The 23,255-nt window shown below is 50.9% G+C and overlaps 1 protein-coding gene across 4 annotated transcripts in view; it reads right to left on the bottom strand.

Annotated features, from left to right (window-relative positions):
• SUSD4 (sushi domain containing 4) overlaps nucleotides 1-23,255 on the bottom strand; it is a 121,421-nt gene that overhangs the window by 6,704 nt on the left and 91,462 nt on the right. For 3 of the 4 annotated variants that reach the window (XM_067729666.1, XM_067729669.1, XM_067729667.1), the window contains exon 6: nucleotides 840-1,038. In XM_067729666.1, the coding sequence (XP_067585767.1) occupies nucleotides 840-1,038 (199 nt within the window). The remainder of the gene's footprint in view (nucleotides 1-839; nucleotides 1,039-23,255) is intronic. The other variant, XM_067729668.1, reaches the window with a different exon arrangement.

Raw genomic sequence — 23,255 nt, 5'->3', positions numbered from 1 at the left:
GAGAGAGGACAAAGCAGCTGTGACGCTCCCAGGCCATGACGGGCGCTGGGGTTCCTGTCTGCTCGTCTGAGGGATTTGCCTTCTCTACTTCTCCGCACTCCACCCGCACCGGTTCACGTTACCATTTGTGGGCCCCCAGATGTGCTGTGTTAACAAATGCTTTCCCCGCCCCCCTTTGCTGCCTCCAGGGCAGCCATCGCCCCTGCTTGGGGCAGGTGGCCGTGGCCACACCTGGAAAAAGCCGGGGCAAGCGGGCTGGACTGGGGTGGGCAGGAGATGCTGGGCGGATGTGCACGGGTGGTAAGTACCCGGGTGCTCTGAGACCAGGGGTGAGGACGGTTTGCTAGTAATGTGTTATTAAGTAGGAAGCACTGACACTTGCACGTGGCTTACGTTTTTAGAAGTGAGAGCAGGCTTTACCCACCATCGTATCATCTGTGTTCTGATATGCATCTTGGAGTGGAAGAGAAAGGCTGAGTCATGCATCGCTTGGGTCACACCCATGGGCCTGTGTCCTTGTCAGTGGAAGGGGGCAAGGCTGGGAGAAGACAGAGTGCACAGAGGCCAGGTCCTTCCATGGTTGCTAGGGGTCTAGGGACCCGTTCAGAGGGTCAGCATTGTAACATGGGCATGGGCGGGTTAATACTCCTGACCCTCTGAACAGGGTTTGGAAGTATCAGCCGCATGTCTCCACAAAGATGAGTTTCTATATCCAGTCCCTAACACCGCATGTGACGGGGGAGGGCGTGTGGGAGGAGGGACGGGGCTCAGGACACAGCCACCCGCCACTGTGAGTAGTTGGAACCTGGACCGTCCAGGGACGCCCTCGAAGTGCTCACCTGACTTGATGCAGTAGACTTGATAGGAAGGAAACCACTCCCCGTACTGGCAGGTGATGTACTTGTAATCACTGGTGAGGCTGTAGCCGGGATCGCAGTAGAACTCCACCACGGTTCCGTGGTTGTAGCGCTCACATGGCCGCGGGTGGCAGATGAAATCTCCGTGACTCACCACGGGAGGTAGCGGACAGACTTGGGCAGTGGGGGAGAATAAGTTTCAGAACCACATGCTTATCCCGTCTGGACCCTCAAAACAGAGATTGAGCTCGGAGAACACATCCCTCAGAGATGCACTGATACGTGAATCATCGGACTAGTGATGATTAGCTGTCCCCGAGACAGTCCCTTCGTCTGTCCCTTCACGTGAGGTCAGACGGAAGCCTGCAGTAAGATTCTGAGCATTGCCGCTGTCACGTGGCATTATAAAGTACACCGTAAAAGAGAGGTTTGTTTTACACCGCAAAGAGTATGCCTACTTACTAGACAGTGTTAAGCTGTTCTATTAATAATGCATGCTATTACGTGCCAGACAACCTAGTAAATACAACTGAGATATTTATGGACAAAATCTTCGCTGAAAGGAACAGCTATCCTGAGCCTGTTCCTGTGGCTATGGGAGAAATTTGGGACCATCCAAATCCCTGGGTGTGCCTAACCTGATCCTCAGATGCCCTCCTGGGGTTTGGCCAATGCTGGCTCCATGCAGGCCCAGGCCACAGCCTCCCAGTCATAGGCCCCCTGGCCAGCACGGAGGAGCCTCGGGGCCTGGGCCTGGTTTGCCACCAATATGCTACGTGACCTTACAGAGGTCACTTAACCAAACGTAAGCCTTGATTTTCTCCTCTGTAAAATGGAAGTTTATTCTACCCTTGATCGTGTTTTATGGTTTTTCTAACCCTCATATTCTATGATTTTAGGGGAAGAAAAAGTTGTTTTCAGTTGCCTCTCTTGAACCCAAACTCTGGGTTGTCAGGTAAGAACGGTTCTATCTTTGGGTCCAGAAAGATGGTTTTCGTGGAGTTTAGTGCTTGTTCACTGATTCCCGCAAAGAGCCCTCTTTCCTGGACGAGGCCTCAGAACCGCCCTTAAACACTCCTCAAGAAACAATCAAAGCCCAGACTACCGAGGCCAGCTTCAAACCCACACCTATGGAAACCGCTACGAGCTTTGACCAAAAAAGGGAGAGAGTTAACTGTTGAGCCTCTTCCCAGGGGTACCCAAGCGCTGGGCAGTGGAGACTCACAGGCAGGCCTCAGAGCTCTCCCCACGCAGCCACATCTGCAGGGAGCTGCCCGCCCCACACGGGCCGTGGGAATGTGTGTCAGGAGCCCTCATCTGGCAGCAACCCGGGCACTGGGGCTGGTCAGCAAGGTGGGCCCACCCAGTGGGGGTGTCCCATGGCTTGGGGCCAAGAGGCTCTTTGTAGACACTCTCTCTCATCCTGCAAACAATGCCATGAGGCAGATCTTGCTGGCTCTTTTCAGAGTCAGGGAAACAGAAACTCAGAGAGGTCAAGGTCGGGCTTCCCTGGTGGCGCAGTGGTTGGGAGTCCGCCTGCCGATGCAGGGGACGCGGGTTCGTGCCCCGGTCCGGGAAGATCCCACATGCCGCGGAGCGGCTGGGCCCGTGAGCCATGGCCACTGAGCCTGCGCGTCCGGAGCCTGTGCTCCGCAACGGGAGAAGCCACAGCAGTGAGAGGCCCGCGTACCAAAAAAAAAAAAAAAAAAAATTAAAATTAAGAGAGGTCAAGGTCTCCAGGAGCAGCTGGAGGAGTGGGTAGGAGCTCGGGCTGAGTTCTGGCTCAGCTCCTCACGAGCCGGATGACCCTGAACAAGTTGCTTCTCATCTCCGAGCTTCAGTGGCCTCATCTGTAAAATGGGAGCATCTGAGGGTTATTCTGGGGAAGGCTGGCCAGGCCTCAGTTCTGAGCTGACGTGATGTAAGTGGGCGGTCAGGGATAACCAGGAACCGGGCATCTACAGAGAGGGGTCGTAACGAGGCAATTGCTTCCGCAGGTGATGGAAAAACCTACGTGGATGATGAGGCCCCTGAGATGAGCAGCAGCAGGGAAGCCACTACTGCCCCTGGGCGGGTGGGATGGAGGTGTGCTAGTGGCCGGGCCCCCGTGTAAGTTGGAGCCACGGAGGTGATCCTGTAGGAGATGGAGGCCGCGGAAACTCAGGCACTGCTGGAGATGCCCCGGGGCAGCGAGGCACCTGCCCTCACTCCCTCTGGACAAAGCCGGCGAGGAGCCCGCGGACCGGGGGGTGGTGGTGCAGGGGAAGGGCCAGGACTGGGTCTGAGGTCCACGGGCCCAGAGCGTTCTCCATGAATGGCGGCTGGCAGGTGACTGCGCCTCGGGTCCCACAGGTAGACACTGGTAGAGTCGGGACCGGAGCTCTGGCTTTCCGCCAGCCCAGGGCATCTCCCGTCCCAGCAGATGCATGCCCTCCACAGAGTTGCCCATGGCCACAGAGTCCCGTCACCCAGTGCATTTCTAGTTCCACAAACTGGGGCTCCTGCCAAATCCACTCCCTCCAGGGTGTTCCATGAGCATCCCCAGTAGGCGATCAAGACAGCAGGAGAGGAAAGGGAAGGGAACGACGAGAAGGAGGGAGAGAGAAAAGGTACCAGCAGCATTGAGCTGGTCCTGGGATGCCAGCAGGGGTTTGCAGCAAGGGCCCCTCCTTCCCCAAAGGCCCCTCTGTGCAGAGCACAGGGAAGGAAGTGTCTGGCTCCCTGCCCAGTGAGGGAGGCCACTGGGCTCTCAGAGCCACCTTCCTGGGCTGAAGGAGGCCCTGCCTTCCAGAGTGAAGGGGAGGTTCGATGTCCGCTGTGCAGCCAGCCTGACAGGAATATCTTCCACTCTGGAGGCCTCCAGGGCTTCTGGGCTCGTGTGGCCACAGGGGGTCCACCCCTCCTCTGCACCTCCCATGATTGCCCCCCAGCACTGCAGCGGCTCACGGGAGGCTGGACCTTTGCTGGGAGAGTAGGTCCTTTCCACGGTCAAGAGCGGCAGGACCCTCCTCCTAGCTGCCCTCCAGACAAATGCCCGGGAGTCCCCACAGGGTGAGAAAATCGCCAGAGCATTTTCAAGGCCCAGAGAACGTCATGAGAGGTCGGAAGAAGCCCTGTAAATATATACATGCAAGTTTGTTACGGCGACTAAAAATCGGCATTCTCCACCTGGTTCTACAAGAATGAAGTCACTAAGCCACTGGAGTCGCTGACCTTCAACACCCCGTGAAAGGAGTTCGGGGTGGAGATCAGGAATGAGGCGCTCTGTGCTCTGGGGAAAACTGGCAGAACAGGCCTTCAGACAGTTAGATATTTTCAGGAGATTTTATGAGCCCAATTTCTTGCACCTTCTCACATCTAGAAAAGCACTAAAACCGTTCATGGAGACGTCTCCTTGTGACTAGCTGCAGCCTTCTGCCAAGATGTGAGCTTGACTGTATGTATCCCCCGTCACCAAAATCACATGTGTACCGCCCTCCTCCCACCTCTTCGGAGTAGTTCCTCAGAGCCATCTGAGAGCCTGTCTCCCAGGCTATAGTCTTCATCTGGCCCCACATGAAACAACTCACAGCTCTCATGTTGTGCAATTTTTTCCACCTGACAGTTTTCAGCAGCATTTTTCCTCACTTGGAGGATAAAGGACTGTTCAAATCATTGCCTTAACCCTGAGGCAGGTGGTCCCTGATGTGCTAAGGAAGGCCTGGGCTGACCGGACCCTGCATTTGACAAGGGAGGGGGGTGGTACAGCGTGTGCAGCCTGGCACGGGCATGGAGGGCCCTAAATTCATGTTCAAATCCCAGCTCTATACCGCTGAGTTGGGGGCAGGGTGTTAGGCAGCTTGTTTAACTTCTGGGGGGTTTAGCTTCCCCGTCCGTGTAGTCAGGGCAACAATTCCTAACTCCTCGGGTTGTCGCGAGGATTAGAAAGCCTGGAATGCAGTAGGCACTTAATAAATAACAACGCTTAGTATTACTGGTGCCTGAACTTGCTGAGTGCCCGCGCTGTACAATCAGGATACGTGGATTGCACCAGGCTGGCCCCAAACGTTCCTGGAGGGAATCTGGAAGCATCTCACTGGCAGGTTTTCTCAGAGGCCAGATAAAAACCACCCACGGTAGAGGCTTTGATTCTGAGACTGTCATAATCGGTTGCTAATAGAGATGCATTTGTCCCCTAAGTGGAAACATTTATCTTCACACTGTGCAGTGTTTCTAGTGATTGCACCTGGCCGGCCATTAGCTTTGCTGCAAGGAAACCCCCCCCTCACCCGTGCATCCTGGTAGGGGTAGAGGGTCGGGAGTGTTCTTTAAACTTGGAAGGAACAGCCAATCAAAGTGTTAATTATAAATTTGGGAAGCTTATTTTATTTTTTAATAACTCTCTTTTTTTTAAAATTATGTACTTATTTATGGCTGTGTTGGGTCTTCGTTGCTGCACATGGGCTTTCTCTAGTTGTGGCGAGTGGGGGCTACTCTTCATTGTGGTGCACGGGCTTCTCATTGCAGTGGCTTCTCTTGTTGTGGAGCACGGGCTCTAGGCGCGTGGGCTTCAGTAGCTGTGGCTTGCGGACTCTAGAGCGCAGGCTCAGTAGTTGTGGCGCACGGGCTTAGTTGCCCCACAACATGTGGGATCTTCCCGGACCAGGGCTCGAACCCGTGTCCCCTGCATTGGCAGGCGGATTCCCAACCACTGCGCCACCAAGGAAGCCCTGCTCATTTCTTAATTCATGTACTTAACACACAGTTTTTGGACAACCACTGAAACTAGATAATGCATTGATCCCACCCTCCTGGGGCTTACTAAAGACTGATGATAAGTAAACAAATGAATATTGATGTGTCTGGGTGAGGCCTTCCCTCTCTCTGTTGAAAAACACCATCAACTCTCACACACAGGAGGTGGCCTGGGCGACCTGCCCCCACCTTCCGAGAGGCCTGGAAGGTGACTGGGACCAAAGGGAGCCAGATGTTCTTTTAGGCACAGGAAGATCCAAAATGTAAGCCGGTCCTGGCAGGGGATTAGAGAACCAGGGACGCAAAAGCTTTAAAAAGGCCAGACCACATCACTCCCCCTGTGATGGAGACGGGTCAGAGGACAGCGGCTGTGTGCACCCCAAGCCGGAGAAACCGAGGATACCCCAGACGCCAGAGCAGCAAGGGCAAGGGCCCTGATCTAGGACAGGTGGTCGAGGGACATGTGGGGAGGAACATCCCGGGCAGAGGGGATGACGCACGTGAGGGCAAGCTGGAGGCATGAAGGGAGGAGGGGGTGGTGGCCGTGTGTGGCCAGACAGGGGCGGGGCTGCACACGGGAGGGTGCAGAGGCAGCCAGGGCAGTGTGTAGGCAGCTCCGTGGGCCCCGTGGCCGGAAGCTGAGATTTTACCCACGGTGTCAGGGACGCTGTAAAGAGCCGGTATAGACCTGTTTTCACAAGGAAGCTCTAGCTGCTCTGTGGAGGCCAGGAAGCAGAGATGGAGGTGGGGAGGCTGTCAGGTCGCTGCTGCCACAACCAGGTGGGAGAGGATGGTGGCTTGGACCAGGACAGTGGCAGTGACATGGTGAGCAGGAGAGCGATGGGACCTATTTAGAACTATCTGTTTCTACAATAGGATTTGCTGAGAGATGGAATCTGGGGGCCATGGGAAGAATCAAGGATGACCCCCAGATTTCTGCCATTAGCACCCAGGCAGATGGTGATGCCATTCACCACATCAGGTTTTTGTTTGTTTGTTTGGTGGGAAGGGAGAGGTAGGGAGAGTCTGGGCTGCCAGTGAGACAGTCATCCAAGTATTCATCAGGCAGCAGGAGAAAGCGCCTGGGGTCAGTAAAGAACTCAGGCATCGGGGAGCTCCCCGGTTGCCTAGCGGTCAGGATTCTGGGCTTTCACTGCCATAGCCCGGGTTCAATCCCTGGTCGGGGAACTGAGGTCCTGCAAGCCACGCGGTGCAGCAAAAAAAAAAAAAAAAATAGAGAAAGAAAGAAAAAGAACTCAGGCATCATAAGCCTAGAGAAAAGACTGAAAACCATGAGACCGGGTGAACTCACCTAGGGAGAGAGGGTAGAGAGAAAAGAGGAGGGGTCCCCATCCAGAGGCTGAGAAATCAGTTGCAAGAGTGAAAGAGACTGGCCGAGCAGACTGGGACGGACCAAGGAAGCTGAGACAGGAAACTGTTCCGAGCAGGGGGCAGTAGTTCCCAGCAAGCTGAGAATGATTGGAAATCACCGGTGACCTTGAGGCAAGCAATTTCAGAAGAGTGGTGAGTGGCCGGTGGAAGAGGGGCAGTGTGAGTGAGGAGTGGGCGGGGTAGGACATGTAGACTCAGAGAGGTTTGCTAAAGGAAAGCAGCCAATGGGGCAGCTGGAGGCCCGGGGGATCCTGCCCACCCCCCGCCCCCCAGGAGCCCTGGACCTTGTTTATATATCCTCTACGGGAGCAGACCAACATGGAGGACAAGGCTGGTGATGCTGGGTGGGAGAAGGAATGCAAGGTCATTATGAAGGTGAAAGGAGCTGTGATCCTATATGCACATCAGTGGACAGACTGGCCTTTGACAGGAGCAGCAGGAGGCCGGAGGGAGGAACTAGAGCTGGAACCAGGGACGAGTGGATCGAAGCCAGGGTGATGGAGACATGGGGGACTTGCCATCTGTAGGTTCGCACTCTCTGAAGGCAGTATGAGGCGAGGCCATTGCTCAGAGAGAAGGAGCTTAGAGCTGAGAATTATACATCACTTACCACAGCCCTTCACCCATTTATATATTTCATTATGTCCAGAAGAGGAAAACAAGGTCTAAAAATAGTCTGTGTGCTTCGTGAACATTCACAGAAATTATTTTGGGGGGAACAGAAGAATGTAAGACATTACCACCTCTAATTATTTTTTTAATCCTTCTGAGCCACGAGCCTAGGTATTCGGATTGCGTGTTTCCATTCTTAGTCTTCCAAAGCTTCATGCGGCCCCCTGGGTGGTCCTCTTGTAGGAAGGAGCTGGCTCTTGAGTCTGTGTGTCCAGATCCACCCCACAGGGCTGGTGCTGGAGGTTGCTGGCTGCTCCCACGATCCCGTTCCCCTCTTCTTTCTGGGCACAGAGCTGTCTGCATTGCCCAGTGTCCCTTGTTCCTCTAAGTTCTGGTCAATGAAATGTGAGTAGAAGTGATAACTACTCCTCCAGGCCCGATGCGTGGAATTCTTCCAAGCTTCTAGAATGAGACAACCTCCCAAGAGGACCTTAGAAGCTGCACCTTGAAAACAGCAAAGGCTCCACTGGCCCCTGAATGACTGGGTGGAGGAGGTACTGGCTGACCCACACTCACTAATTCCACACGTGAAAATAAACTTCGGTTTGGTTTGAGCCACTATACCTTTTTGGGAACCTCCTCCCAGGAGTGGGTCTATGCTCTACAGTGTGGATCAGCAAAGCACTCGCTTTCCTGCAGTTCACTGCTACCAGGACAGGCACCCACCCTCCCTACCATGTTAACATCTTAACATCTGAGGAGCATCTTGGTGATTTAAGTCAGTGGTCCTTCAACCCTGCACATCAGCATCGCCTGGGGAGCTTTGCCTACCTGGTCTTGGGTGGGGTCCTGGGTGTGGCCAGGTTTCTGAAGCTCCCCAGGTGATTCTCCTAGGTGGTCAGACTTGAGAGCTGGGGAGATGAATCTCCCTTCATTCTCCACCTGCTGGGATGGAGGGCTTACAATCTCCAGTGGAGCGAGCGTGAGAATTAAGTTGCCACGGTTTCTGGTCAGTCTTTCCCTTCCACAAGGCCCTTCACTGCTGTCCATGGACCATCAGCTTTGGGATCAGCCGGGAGCTTGTTAGAAATGCATAATCTCAAGCCACATGCAAGCCCTACTGCATCAGGAACTTCATTTTAGCAAGATTCCCAGGTGACTCACACACACGGTCCAGTCTGAGAAGCGCTGCCCCAAGACCACGATGAAGCTTTGTAGCTGAGCTCAGCGGTGACAAGGAGAGAAAGCTCGCTCTTCATGCCAGAATCTGGCCCTCAGCTGGCCTGGCAGAGCACGGGGAGGTGGTGGGAAAGCCAGCAAGTCTGGGTCTCAAGTCCAAAGGCATCATCTCAATACCAGCAGCGTGATATCCGAGCACCTCTCAGGAACCAAGAGCACGGGCGCTGCTCTGTACACGTACGGAACCAGCCAAAACTCTGCCTTCAGGAGTTCTGCCGGCTTCTAATCATTAAACTGCCGCTGCCCCCACCGGCTGTCCCCAGGCTGATCTAAGTTTGGGTGATGATGCCAGGAAGCTGTCTGGCACCCTCCATGCCCAAATCATAGCTGTTTCCAAGGCTACGTCCAAAACCTTGCTTTCGGCTCAGGGAAAATCAATAAACATTGTACAGCACGTAACATTTTCCACTTTTGTTTTGCTGTAACAACACGGAAGGCCAGTAAATGTGTCCACCCATGGAAGCAAATGATGACAAGGCTGGGCTTTTGCTTATTTCCAGGCCTGATGGAGCACGGTGTTGCCTTGCTTGGAGATGTGCTGACAGATCAAAGTTAAGATCAATATTACCCAGCAGCCCCGAGGGAGGGGCTCTGATCTGCTTTCTGTCTTGGAGTCACCACATTAGGGTGTTCCTGAAGGAACACACGATGCATCTGATGACGACTGTGAAACTTCAGTGCAAAAAAAAAATACGGCTTCACATAAGAAATCCAAAGTGTGCCTAGTTTTGGAGACACAGTGAAGCCGCAGAGGAGCACACAGGTGAGGGAGCAGGTGTAAAACCGTGATTTACTCTGACACGCGTTTCTGGGTACCAGTGAGGTGTCCTTCCTTCTTTGTAGTGACTCAAGCACCAGGGGCTAAGCCCGGTACAGCCTCACTCACCACGATGTGAAAATAAATCACAAGACATCTGTGGTGTCAAAGGGTTCGGATGCCTGTGAACATCTTCTCAAATAGGATTCCCACAGATGGAATGCCTGATGGTAATTGGGGCATCTTAAGTTTTTGAAAGGGAGAGAAATCGGGGGCTCAAGATGAAAAAGGTGTGTGTCCCCCAAGTTAACACAGAAAGCCCACAGGGAAGGGAGCATTTAGAGCAGGTGTCTCCTGCCTTTCCCTGCAGTCAGCAAACGCTTCCCCATGAGAGCATGCTGAATATAAAATGTTGCCGGTGTATTCCAGCAATTCTTAAGTTCCTTCTGCACAAACTGGACCAAGGTACTGCACTGATATTAATACATAACGCATTGATGTTCCGAACTTCAAACTTTTCTCCCATAAATGTTTTCTTAAATTTCTTGTGCCTTCTCAATCTTATCTGTTAGCAAATCCTAGCAAATGAGGGAATAAATAATTGAGTACTAAGTTCACGATAATGGAAAGCAAGTGGTTATGCTTTATTCCTAGCTGAGTGCGAGTGCACGCGTGTATGTGCATGTGTACACTTATGTGTATGGTCCCATACTGTACATAGAAAATACATAGCTATGTTTTCTGCTAGCAAAAGTGCTTCTAAGGCTTACACAGTATTCCTTAGTGTTCTGCAAAAAAATAAAAAATAAGAAAAGAAAGAACTCGCTATTCTGTGAAAAGTACCATGCTTTTCTGACATCTGAATGTATTTGAAAACTACTGGCTTAGAAGTCATGGACAATGAAAAAAGGAAAAAGGGGAAAAGTCAGCTAGAGGAGCAGGAAAGGAGAGAGTGTGAGAAAAGCCAGGAAGACATAACATCAGTGGATTAATGGAAGTTGCCTACAGGCAACTTTACATAGTGCAAAGAGCATTTTCTTGGGTTCAAATCTTGGCTCAAATACTTTGGAGCTATGTGACCTTGGGCACTTCATTTAACCTCTTTCTGAGGTAGTTTTAGTTTCCATCACCTGCAAAAGAGTAGCAACACCCACACTGCAGAGATCTTATAAAAATTAGAAACAATAGCTGTAAATCAAGCAGTGTCTGACATAGATGCCCAATAAACAGATAGCTACTATTATTAGTAACTATATTATGTATGTAGTAGCTATATTATGAGCCAATGAGAGAAAATGCAAGCAGAAAGGCCAATGACAACTTTGAACAAGCCCCTATCATAAGAGTAGCATACACGCCACACACTGTTCCACTTCATCCTAACCACAATTTTGCAGAGCAGATGTTGTTATGGCCTCATGTATACAGAGAAGGGAATCGAGGCTCAAGGAAGTGAAGTTACTTGTCCAAGGTCAAATAAATAGAAGACCTAGGATTTGACCTTAAGTGAGGCTTACTCCCCGAAGCTATGCTCTCTCCCTGAGCCTTGCTGTAGGGTTTTACGTGTGCACAGGCACAAGGGAGTGTAGGCCACCCAGGGACCAGATGTGACAGAATGGGTTTCTTGATCTGCTAAGATGAGGGCTGTGCACAGTGGGGTTAGAGTTTGGAAAAGCTTGGAGCCTCTCGAGAGAGAAGAAAGGCAAGATGGGGGAACCCTGATGAACACAGAGCATTCCTGTTCCACTTGTGGGCATCAGCAGGATGCTGTGGACAGGGCCAGAGGAGAGGCGAGCTTAGGACAGGGCTGTGGGTGGAGTCCAAGGATGCTGGCCAGCTGAGGTTTGGGAAGCTTTGAAGACGGTCCTTTAAACCTGACACAAGAGGTACAAGGAAGACACAAGAAGCATCTGCTTCTTCTCAAGCCAAGGCAAGGGGAGCACATGGTGTGGGTTGTGTTGTGTTCCCCGAAAAGTTCTGTCGAAGTCCTAACCCCAGGTTACCCGTGAATATGACTTCACTTGGAAACTGGGTGTATTGCAGATGTAAAAGTTAAGATGAGGTCACATTATAGTAGGGTGGGCCCTTGATCCAATATGATAGGTATCCTTATAATAGGAGAAGAGACACACAGAAGGAAGAGAGCCATGCGAAGACACAGACTCATAGGGAAAACACCACGTGATGACAGAGGCAGAGACTGGAATGGTGTAGCTATAAGCCAAGGAATGCCAAGGCCACCTCTAGAAGGAAGGTGAGTCTCCGAAGGAACATGGTCCTGTCAACACTTGGATTTTGGACTTCTAGCCCCCAGAACCATGAGAGAAGACATTAATTATATTTTAAGTCACCAGCCTGTGGTAACTTTGTTCCAGCAGTGCTGGGAAACTAGTACAGCATGAGTCTATCCTTGGCCTGGGAGGAAGTGGCCAAGCGCTTGGGCCAGGTCCACAGGGAAGCAATCAGCTAGAACAGGAGGGTTTCCCGGCTAATGTCAGAATGTCTCACTGAAATAACTAGACACCAAGATTTCCTCAAAGTGAAGTAAAAAAAAAAGAATCGTTTTACATGAAAGTGGTTATTTCATGAGCTATGCTTTAGTGGATGGAGTAGAATAAAAGCAATGCAGGAGGACAGCATCCCAGGGCTGGAACCTTAAGAGCTCCTTGGGGAGATACCATTCTTCTCTTTGGGTAGTGACGGCAGAAACCACGTTGGGGAGCCTTGTGCTTTGGGGACAGTAGAGAGTCACTCACAGTTAACTCCAAGGACCACAGGATCTTTGAAAAGGTCAAGTAGTATGGGAGAGTAAGGGTCCTCTTACATGCAATTTTAGTCATGGTTGTCTCTAGAACTCTTAACTTCCTAGCTTCCTATAAATTTACTTTTCTTCCCAATTCAAAAAAATTTCCCTTGGAATAAGATATTTATGGCATGAAAATACAGATTGATGTCGGCACAGTTGTTTGCCTGTGATCTCCTGAGCTAAGGACTAGTTTTAAAATCTGAAATCCAGTGTAACTGGCTTCTTTAAAATTCCAGCTGTTTCCACCACCTTAATGCCTGGACCTGTTACCTCCCTTCCCATGAGTGGAAGAGATGGCGTTAGAAAACGCATTAGGTTCTCATCCATTGAAGAACAAACTGGCCAGCATGTGAGCAAAGTCCTAGACTTTTCGGCAGGAGCCCCAGGTACTGGGAGGAAGAGGAACGATCAGGTGAAGGGCCACCTCCGCTAAGCGCTTTGACTTTACAGAAATCTGGGCACAATTTAGAGTCGGGCACCATCTTTTTGCAAAAATAAAACCCCAAACAACAAAAAAATCCTCCTGTACAGAAAGAGAAAATGATTGTGAACACAGATATTATGTTATAGGTTCTAACAAAAAAAAAAGAATGATGCAAGACGCCAAGATGGACACAGACAGGTGTGAATATTTTATCTGCCTATCACCCCAGACTTCTAATCACTTTAGGGCAAAAAGGGAACTCTGGCGGCTTTCCTGGTGGCGCAGTGGTTGGGAGTCCGCCTGCCGATGCAGGGGACGCAGGTTCGTGCCCCGGTCTGGGAAGATCCCACATGCCGCGGAGCGGCTGGGCCCGTGAGCCATGGCCGCTGAGCCTGCGCGTCTGGAGCCTGTGCTCCGTGACAGGAGAGGCCACAGCAGTGAGAGGTCGGTGTACCGCAAAAAAAAAAAAAAAAAAAGGGAACTCTGGTAACTGCTTGTGAAGAAAAGTGGGGTTGCAGGAATCCCCTGGCGGTCCAGTGGTTAGGACTTGGTGCTTTCACCGCTGAGGGTGCGGGTTCAATCCCTGGGTCAAGGAACTAAGATCCCGAAAGCCGAGCAGCTCGGCCAAAAAAAAAAAAAAAAAGAAAAGAAAGAAGGAAAAAGAAAAGTGGGGCTGGGGGTGGGAACTGGGGAGGAATGACCCCCAAACCACCCTGCCGAATCCTTCCTGGTGACTCTGGGTCTGTAAAAGGCAGGGAGTGACTGAAGGGGTTTATTACCTTCTGGGTTGACCTGATTGCAAGATTTTATTACCATGAAATACAAGTCATCTAACTTTCCAGAGAGGAAAGAAGGAAATAAATCCTGCCTGGAGCAGGGATGGAGAAGATAGTCTAGAGTTTAAGGAAAGACACCAAGCTTTTCCCTTTTGTACAAGCCATCTATTTTCTGAGCATGACAAAGTCACCCTCTCGGCATAGCCAGTGGCTCAAACCACTGGCCGCAGCTTTGCAGTTGCTTAGTTGTGCGTTCCTTTCACTGACCTGACATTTAAACCTCACAAAATAAAGACCTCTGCTTGCACGCCTGTGAGCTTTGCAAAAATACGAGGAGACTACAAGGCAAAGCAGAAATACGTTTTGGTGAGAACCATGAACGCGGTGGCTGAAAGGGATTGGTCCCCATGCCCTTGTCCCCTCGAATCCAGCCTGGCCCGCAAAAAAGGGCTGAAAGACCTCAGATCTCTCTGCCATGGAAGGTTTGGAATTCAGACTAATTCAGAACACTGACCCCAGGAGAAGCTTGCATGTAGGAGTCTCATTTTATACCAGTGGCTTCCACTGCAGAAAATTTGCAGCATCCCTACGGACACAATCTGACACAGGGTTTCGACAGAGCCAGCATGAGGGGGCTTCCGATTTATTCCGTTTCCGCAGATTCAACCCCACCCCTGTGCCTTGCAACCAGGAGACGTTTCCATAAAAACATGAGTGATGGTGCCTGGCTTCAGATCCACTGTGTCCCCCTGGGGCCTGAATCCGCTCCAGGACAGGCTGCCTGCCCGGGTGAGAGCTGAGGGGTAGGGGCCTTGGGAGAAGTTGGGTCCGAGCCCATCTGGTGGGATCCCATCTCTGAACGTGACAGTACATTGGGGCGGGGGGCGGCGGTTAGCCAAGTCCCCCGTTGGTGTTCTCTTCTTTCCTTGATTTGGTGAGAGAAACCAGTCCAGAACTCTGCCACCTTTGCTCACCTTTGGTGGGAAAAGGAATCAGTTCTCTTCTTTGATGTCAGTGTAAAATCTCTGCAATTGAATGAGGTTAAAAAAAAAAAAATGGGCTTCGCTGGTGGCGCAGTGGTTGGGAGTCCGCCTGCTGATGCGGGGGACGCGGGTTCGTGCCCCGGTCCGGGAAGAGCCCACATGCGGCGGAGCGGCTGGGCCCGTGAGCCATGGCCGCTGGGCCTGCACGTCCGGAGCCTGTGCTCCGCAACGGGAGAGGCCACAACAGTGAGAGGCCCGCGTACCGTGCAAAAAAAAAAAAAAATGATGATCCTAGGAGAGTTGGAGGGTTGATGGCTACATGTTTCCGAGGAGGTTAAAAGGAAAGCAAGGTGGTGGGCAGAGCTTGCCGAGGGGCTACGGCTGGCAAAGAGCAGGCCTGGAGAGAGAGGCTGAGGGTGAGTTCAGGGCCATCTATCAGATCAGGAGTCATACAACTCAAGAGAATAAGAGCCTGTAGGGTAGTAGCTGGGAAGCCTGAGGACTTGGTTCCACTTGAAAAATAGGAACTAGGTCTCTTGGTTTTCTTAGGATTTCTTAGTGTTTCTGGATTCAATATAGAAAAAGAAAAAAAAAGAAAAGAAAAGAATCATGAAGCTTCTTGATGCCACGGCACAATCTACTCTTGAATACAAGAGAGACGTGTGCCCGAGAAGAGGAAGTGCTACAGCGGCAATTACGTATTGTATAAAGAAAAGACAGGAAAATTAAGCACAGTGATCCCTCAGAAATGCTGCGATGACACGCAGGTGGCTATGTTCTGGTAATCACTCTGCTGTAATGTATGAACAGTACATGGAAATAGTATTAGAATAATTTACTATTGCTTGTGAACAATAAATTAACCAGGCTGCTTGCTAGTTTGCATTTTCTTCTAAGAAAAAACCCCATGAGGGTCACAGGCAAGGTAACTGTGATACAAACAGTGCCGGATACAGGAATGTTCATTGCCAGGAAACAGAACAGGAGAGGATGTGATGCCCTAACACGTGTGCCAAGATGGCAGTTCACAAAGCGACCTCCACGTTGCTTCAGACAGGGCTTCTCCCTAGCCAACGCCACTGACACATGACAGGGGGACGACCTGAGATTTCCTCTTTTCCAGGCCCAGGGAACACATCTGTCTTCAGGGAACTGAAGAGTCTTTTGTTTCTGAGAATAAGATGGGGAAATCCTGTAAGACTTTGACTGATGGAAGTTGGGTGCCTAATGAGGGTTCGAAATTAGCCATCGACTCACATACTTGAAGGCTGGGAGTCTGAGGAGATGGAAGAATTCTGCTGTGACCTGGCAAATCACTTCATTTCTCTGGTCTCAAGTTTCTAAGGAAGCGGAATTAAATGAATGATTTTCATACTTTACACTGGGAAGCTCTTTCTTCAAATAAATCTTAAGGGGAACGTGAGATGCAAGTATGTAAAACAGTCCCATGGAGCGGGGGGGGGGGGGGGGGGGGGCAGCTGGAACAAAGCTACCTTGGACCTGCTGGCTTCCAGCAGGGACCCCCGGGGTCTCAGAGCCTTGAGGACAGGACAAAATCACCTGGCCAAGTATTTCCTAGCCTTGTATAATCCTCTCACATTTGGAAGAGAAAGAAAGGGAAGGGTATAGGGTCAGATAAGCAGATAAAGAAGCCCTCTCTCTCTCTTCCCATATAGAGGCCCCACTGCTACACTGAGTAAACTAGAGAGAAAAAAGAACATTCACTGTTCCTTTCTTCATTGTCTGCTGACTCCATTTCATTTGGATTCAGCGGCTGGCAGGATCACGGGTGAGTCTGCAGGAAGCTTGAGAGCCCAGGAGAGACTGATGGAGACCCTGGTCCTGGCCAGCTGGTCTCCTCTGAATGCTGGGAGGCCTGGGTGGCTGTGGGTGACCAGTGGGTCGCTGCTATCATCACTCCACTTTTGGTGAGCAGGACTTGAATTCCTAATAGCAATAGCCCCACAGCATCTAGTACATCTCTGGTTGGTACCAGAGTCCTAACTGGGAAGGAGGGAGGGAGAGAGGGAAAGAGGGGAGGAAGGAAGGAAGGAAGGAAGGAAGTGGGGGGGGGGAGGAAGGGAAAGTTCCCATGTTGTCCAACATTATATGCAGGGCAGCTTGGGCCAAATCATATAGTGTATCCTCCTCTTCCCTCTAAAATCTCTTCCATGATAAAAATCCAGGTTATAGGGAACATCAGAAGAGAAAAAAGTGGCCCACCGGCAGCTGAGAGGTGAGTCAGAAGGCAGGGACCTGGCCTCTCGCAGGAGCCAGCAGGGGCAGGAGAAGCAGCACAGCTGGGGAGTCAGGTCAGGGCTGGGTCTTTTGAATCTTTTGAATCCTGGCTCTGCAATTTACTCCCCGAGGCCATGTTACCAGCCTGCTGACTGTCAGTGAAGAGGGGCAGAATAATCCCTGGAGTTGTTTTAAAGCTAATAAAAGGCAAGTGAAGTGCCCGGTGCCAAGATGACCCCCAACAAACATCTATTTCCTCTCCCTGCCAGTTGCCTACTGGTGGTGAAGGCTCATGGGTTGACTGAATACGCGCCTCCAGGAAACTGTCAGGAGTCGTCCAGGGGAGAAACTCTCCCTTTGCTTCGCTCCCAGAGCCAGCGGAGGACAGGATGGCCTCTCTGGATCGGTGTGCTCTGGTTCGGAGCAGAGTCAGGGAACGTGGCGGCTACGGAAGAGCCTCAGAAATCAGCTCTTGCCACTCACTCCCTTCCCATCCAACGAAATGGACTCTCTGCAAGCACCAGAGATAGGATTAGAGCCCAGGCCCTAAGCTCCAGCAGGTACCCTGGGTCCTAGGAGCGCCTGGAAGAGCAGTGTGGGTAGAAAGCGTGGGCTCAGGGGGCCCCCTGCTGCACCGCTTGTGAGCAGGGTGACCTTGGGAAAGCGGGGAGACTCTCCGAGCCTCACTTTCCTCATCTGCCGTTGGCACCATACTTAGTTCTCATGACGCTTATTAGGATGAGAGATCATGGGCTAAAGGTGCCTCCACAGGGCCTGGCATGGAGCAGACATCCACCAACAGTCAAAGGAGTCAAAGGAGGCTTTGGTTACAATAGCTACACATCGATGAGTACATATACCACGTGCCAGGGGAATGCAGGGAGGAACACGGTGCTCTCTACCTTGGAGTTGCTCCTAAGAAGATAAACTTCTGATCTGCTTCTCCCTGTTCAAGAATGTAAGTGAGGAAGCCCCCCCCCGCCCCGCCCCCCGTAGAGGCAGTCCGGTGGCGCCAGAGCCGGGTTACAGGGGTGGGAACCTCGCTGGCAACCCCAGGCCCCGAGACCTCGCACAAAGCCACTCATCTCCAGCACTGCTGATTCATTTCTGCAAAGGGAGTGCCAGGGTGCAGTGCGCAGGGTGGGGGAAAGGTAAACCGGTGATGTCTAAGGCTTTCTAAGCTCTGAATTCTATGATCAACGGTCCCAAATCAGCACCCATAAATCCCGCTGTGACTTGGTTCTGTCATTTCCCTTGACTGACTCAAGATTCAATACAGAAGTTTCCAGCTAATTAAGAGGTCCAGTTGGCCACTTTGTGGTCGAGGATGGCTGGGCAGGAAGGCGCGAGAGACCTCGCTTGTCTGGTGAGACGTGGCAGCAGGGGGGACACAGCTCCATGGGAGCACGTCCGACTCTGGTTTAGGGGATGACACAGCGACACGTGACCTCACCACGGACAATAATTTACGGCAGCCTTCCTCGGACCAGGCCTGGACTCCTTTCTGTGCTTCGTATTTTCCTTTTGTAAAATGGGAACCACCTTGGCACAGGGTGGGCTGTGATTATCCCTTTGAGTGTTACCTGCCGAGGATAAGATGCAGGGCAGGGTTCTTCCTCTCTCTTTCTTGTTCCTACACAGGATTCATTTAAAGTCCCGGGGCGCTTCTGCGCGAAGGCAGGGCTCCTGGAGAGAGATCCCTGCCGGTACCTTTGCCTCCGGGCGCTTCTTGTACCAGAAACGAGTTTTGACTAGGCAACAAAGCACAATGAAAGGGCCACTCAGGAGCTGGGAACCCACCCCGTCCAAACTGGCTTTGAGTTTTGATCCCAAATTGGAACCTTTCAAGTAATTTCACATTTGACCAAACAGGGTTTTTCAGTTTCTTATTTTTCCTTCTTTTCTTATATAAGGATGCAGACCTAAAAGGACCCCTGGGCACTCCTAGGTTCTTAGGAAATCTCGCTGCTGCCTTTCCTTGTAATTGCATCTGAAACTGATTAAGCTTCCATCTCTGAGGTGTGAGCAGTGAAATGGATGGGAAGGGGCGGGGGGCTGGGAATTACTTTGGGCATTCTGAGTTTGGGGACTGGTTGGACTTAAAAACAAAACGTCTTGGATATTCAGCTTCTAATGAGGTCAGGTTTGCTTGTTTCTGGGAGAAATGCCAGCCATGAAGCTGAGAAAGTCTGTTGAAAGGTCAGCATTGGGGAAGCCCCCACCTCAGTCATGGCAAATGAAACCGTAGGCCCCTACGGTTCCTGGAGCGATTTATTTCTCTGTTTGGGAAAAGCAAACACACAAGCACAACAAACTCTCCTGGGCCCCGGGGTCCACGCGCGTGGTCCTCCTGGGAAGCCCGTGTTCCCACTGCCTTCGGCGTGGAGCCCAGGCACCACGTGGCAGACAATCCGACACAGCAAAAAGTGGCTCACCCTCCCCAGGTCCTTCAAAACCATAGAGACCCCCGTGGGAACCCCTTCCAGGCGGCCTCAGAGTAGGGAACAATCTTCTCTACCACCAAAGGCCCTGAAAACTTAGAAATGGAATATTCTGAGCTGAGCCCCAGCTGTGTAGAGTGAACTTTCAGGAACTGCACATGGGATGGGTGAGCCCAGCGGGCAGAGACCTCATGTCACTAGTTTGCCTCTGTATCCTCCGTGCCTTGCAAAATACTTGGCATACGAACATAAAAATTTTTACTGAACGCATACATGAATCTCACAGGCATTTATTTAAAATAGCATACACCACTGATTTGGGTTTCTTTCTTTTCAAACTCTAATCTCACTAAATGTTTGACTGGTCCTTTCTAGATCTGATCCCATCTTTTTCCCCAGAGGCTATTGAAAGAAGGACTTTTGCTTAAAGGATCCAGCCCTCTAATTTAACGGTTGCGAAACAGAGGAATCTTTAAGTGGGAGGTCACAACCAGGGACTAAAAACTCCCAACTTTGGGCGTCAACCATCTGTCCTCCCAGCCCTTGCTACCTGCCTCAAAGATGCAGTCATGTGAACTCTGCTGTCGTTAACCGGCTCCCAGGAATTCCTGTCAACAGATACCCAGCACCCGTGTTACTACTTCCAGGACATTTGAAAACTTGAATGTGAATGGAGTGTTCTGATACGTAAGGCTTTTGCATGGTTCTTCCCCATGCAGACTAAGCGCCCTTTTCTTCAGCCACCTGTAGCCAGCATCCCTTGCAGCCCTAACATCACAGTGTCTATGGGATGCTGGGGAGTTAGTACCACTTCCTAGACATGTGTCTGCAGCCTTGCCTGTAACCGTCTGTTGCATGCTTGGTTCGTTTACTTATTTTTATGCCCCTCAATATTCTCCTATATTCCACCTTCAAACCATTGGGCCGGCGCTCCTCACACACACTAAGGCATGCTGCCTTGGCTACTGAGCTCTACGGAGCTTCAAAATGCAGTCCTTCCAAATGAGTAAGATGTTTACACTCGTTCTCTTTTCTCAAAGCCCGAGCAGAGACAAAAAACACACTTCTGTTTGGCCTTCAGGGAAAAGACGCAAAAACTCATAGATCCCCAGACAGAAATTTTCATTTTACAATTGCGATACCACCTACCAGAACTTTCCTTTCCCTCTTTCCAAATGCAGAAGCACGCACGTGCCCTTTGGTTAAGGTAGCTGTGGGCATACGCGGTGCGGTCTGTGATGACGCTCGTCTCTACGTAACGGGATTTGTCATCTTCTTCTCCCCATTAGACTGTAAGGTCTTCGAAGTAAAGAATGATGTCCTTTTCTTTCTCTATAATTCCCCAGAGCCCAGTTCGGTGTCGCTCTGTGTCTACCAGGTGTCCAATAAACACTGCTGACAATGTAAACAGAGTTCTTAGCACTTACAAATGAGAAAATGCCCACATTCACTGTCACAGGTTGTTTGTTTTTTTAAAAGATTTCTTGGATTCAGTGCATGTGTGTGTGTGTGTGTGTGTGTGTGTGTGTGTGTGTGTGTGTATGAAAGAGAGAGTAATGAAAGCCTCAGAGATGAAGACGACCTGAGAATGGAAAACATGAAGACACACAGAGATAAAGAAAAGCACGCAGACCCACAGCGTGAAAGACCAGCACATAGAAACCCATGGGGCTCCTTCCAGGCTCAAATTTATATATTCATGTATTTTAAAATGACGTAGCCAACACTGTGGTCCAAGATTTTGTGATTTCAGGTGTTCTACCCCAGACAACCCGGCTGTGGGAAAACAGACAGAAGACGGGTGTCATACCACTCAATAAGCCAGGTGCCACGGCCCCAGGCCTTTGAAACACGTCACCCACACCTTCCTACCGGGCCTGGGAATTCTTGCCACCTTTGGTGAGGCTGCCAGAGTTTTTACTTCCAAATTATAAAGTCCTTCATGAAGCCAGGCCTCAGTTACGGGATGGTTGACACTGAGTGTGACAGCTGCCACTCAACACTGGCACCAGCAAAGCCTGCTCCATGCCGCTAGGGAGAGGAGACAGCACGCAGTGGAAGAAGCCACGCCGAGGGTTGGCAGTGTGGGCAAGTCACGCCACCCTCCAAGGCGTCAGTCGTCCGGTCTGCGAGAGGAGACACAATCCCTGCGCAGCCCAGGGGCTGAAGTGCGGCTCTGCCGTAACGGGGTGACTCGCGGGCACGTGCGGGGCGGCGGGGAGTGCCGTCTGCCACCCGGACTCACGGCCCCCTGCAGCTGGGATTTCTACAGGGAGGAGAATTGGACTAGAAGCACAAATCCCTTCCTATGTGATAACTGTTTTAAATTTTTTGATGCTTTAAAAACATGGCTATAAAAATATCAGATTGTAAAGAAATCAGAACCAATCAGATCACGCATAATTACATAACGCACCTTAGTGATGAAGAGCATGAGCTTTCAAGTGGCAAAGACCCTTGTTCGAGTCCTCACGCCCCCACTTACTAACTGTGTGACCTTGGCTGAGTTACTGAATCTCTAGAAACCTGGGCTTGCTCAGCAGTAACGTGGGATTAAAAAACAGTACTTGTCTGGGACTTCCCTGGTGGTCCAGTGGCTGAGATGCCGCACTCCCAATGCAGGGGGCCCGGGTTTGATCCCTGGTCAGGGAACTAGATCCCACATGCCGCAACTAAGAGTTCGCATGCCACAACTAAACAAGAAATATCCTGTGTGCCACAACTAAGACTCGGCGCAGCCAAATAAATATAAAAAAAAAATAGTACTTGTCTCACAAAGGCAATAGGAGGACTAAATGAGATATCTGTCAAACATTCTGATACACAGTAAGCTCTCAAGATAACTGGCAATCATTATTCTTGTTCAGTACTTCCTCCCATTATCTGCGATTCATCTTATACAAACACAGTTAAAAGTATGCAAGTAACTGGGGCTTCCCTGGTGGCACAGTGGTTGAGAGTCCACCTGCCGATGCAGGGGACACAGGTTTGTGCCCCAGTCCGGGAAGGTCCCACATGCCGCAGAGCGGCTGGGCCCCTGAGTCATGGCCGCTGAGCCTGCACGTCCGGAGCCTGTGCTCCGCAACGGGAGAGGCCACAACAGTGAGAGGCCCGCGTACCGCAAAAAAAAAAAAGTATGCAAGTAACCAAAATCTCCTCTGAACAACCAACACGATGTTGCAGTGTAAATGCATAAAAGCCTGGGTATTTTGTCCACACAGCCATGCCCAGATTCTCATTTAGTGTGACTCTGTACACAAGTCTAATAGCACTAATAATGATGGACACTTGATCGACCACCTACTGTGCACCCAGCACTTCACTAAATGTGTTACATTTGTTATCACACTGGACCCTCACAGTCCCACAGGTACAGTCATCTCCCGCATTCTACAGATGAGGACGTAGAGGCTGATAGAAGCTAAGCGACTTGCCCCAGGTCAAACTGACTAAGTAGGAAACTCAGGATGTGAACTCAGCCAGTCTGATGCCAACCCACACTCTAATCAATGCCCTACAGCGCCTCCATGCCCATCCTGGTGATTCCGTCTCCAGGCTTGTGGCAGGTTAGGAAAAAGAGCTCGAGGGGTGGAGGGAACTGAAGTGACAGGTACCGTGACACGTGAGGGATTGACGGATTAACAGGGAGACAGGAAAGGGAAGGGGATAAAAAGCTCACAGAGAAAGGTTTCCATGGCACAGCTGTCCAGACCCAGTCATATCAGGGGTCAGAGCGCCCTAATATATTATTCAAAGCCCCCGAGGGTGTCATGATTCCACAGCACAGTGCGATAATTTTCACTCTGCCATCAAGAAAAATCAAATTGTGTGCTCAGGAAGACAGAAAAAAAATGAGGGGATGGGGGACCGTGGGTGATATATTAAAGGGGTGGGTAGATTCCCTCGGGACAGCGCATCTGCGTTGAATACCATTTGACAATCTGCATAAATAAGGCACCACCTTTGAAAAAGACGATACACTATTCAAGTAAGAGT

Source organism: Pseudorca crassidens, chromosome 2 (assembly GCF_039906515.1).
Source record: "Pseudorca crassidens isolate mPseCra1 chromosome 2, mPseCra1.hap1, whole genome shotgun sequence".
In the NCBI taxonomy this organism is placed as follows: Eukaryota; Metazoa; Chordata; class Mammalia; order Artiodactyla; family Delphinidae; genus Pseudorca; species Pseudorca crassidens.
The sequence above is the reverse complement of the archived record's forward strand: the minus strand, read 5'-3'. Positions and strand labels throughout refer to the sequence as shown.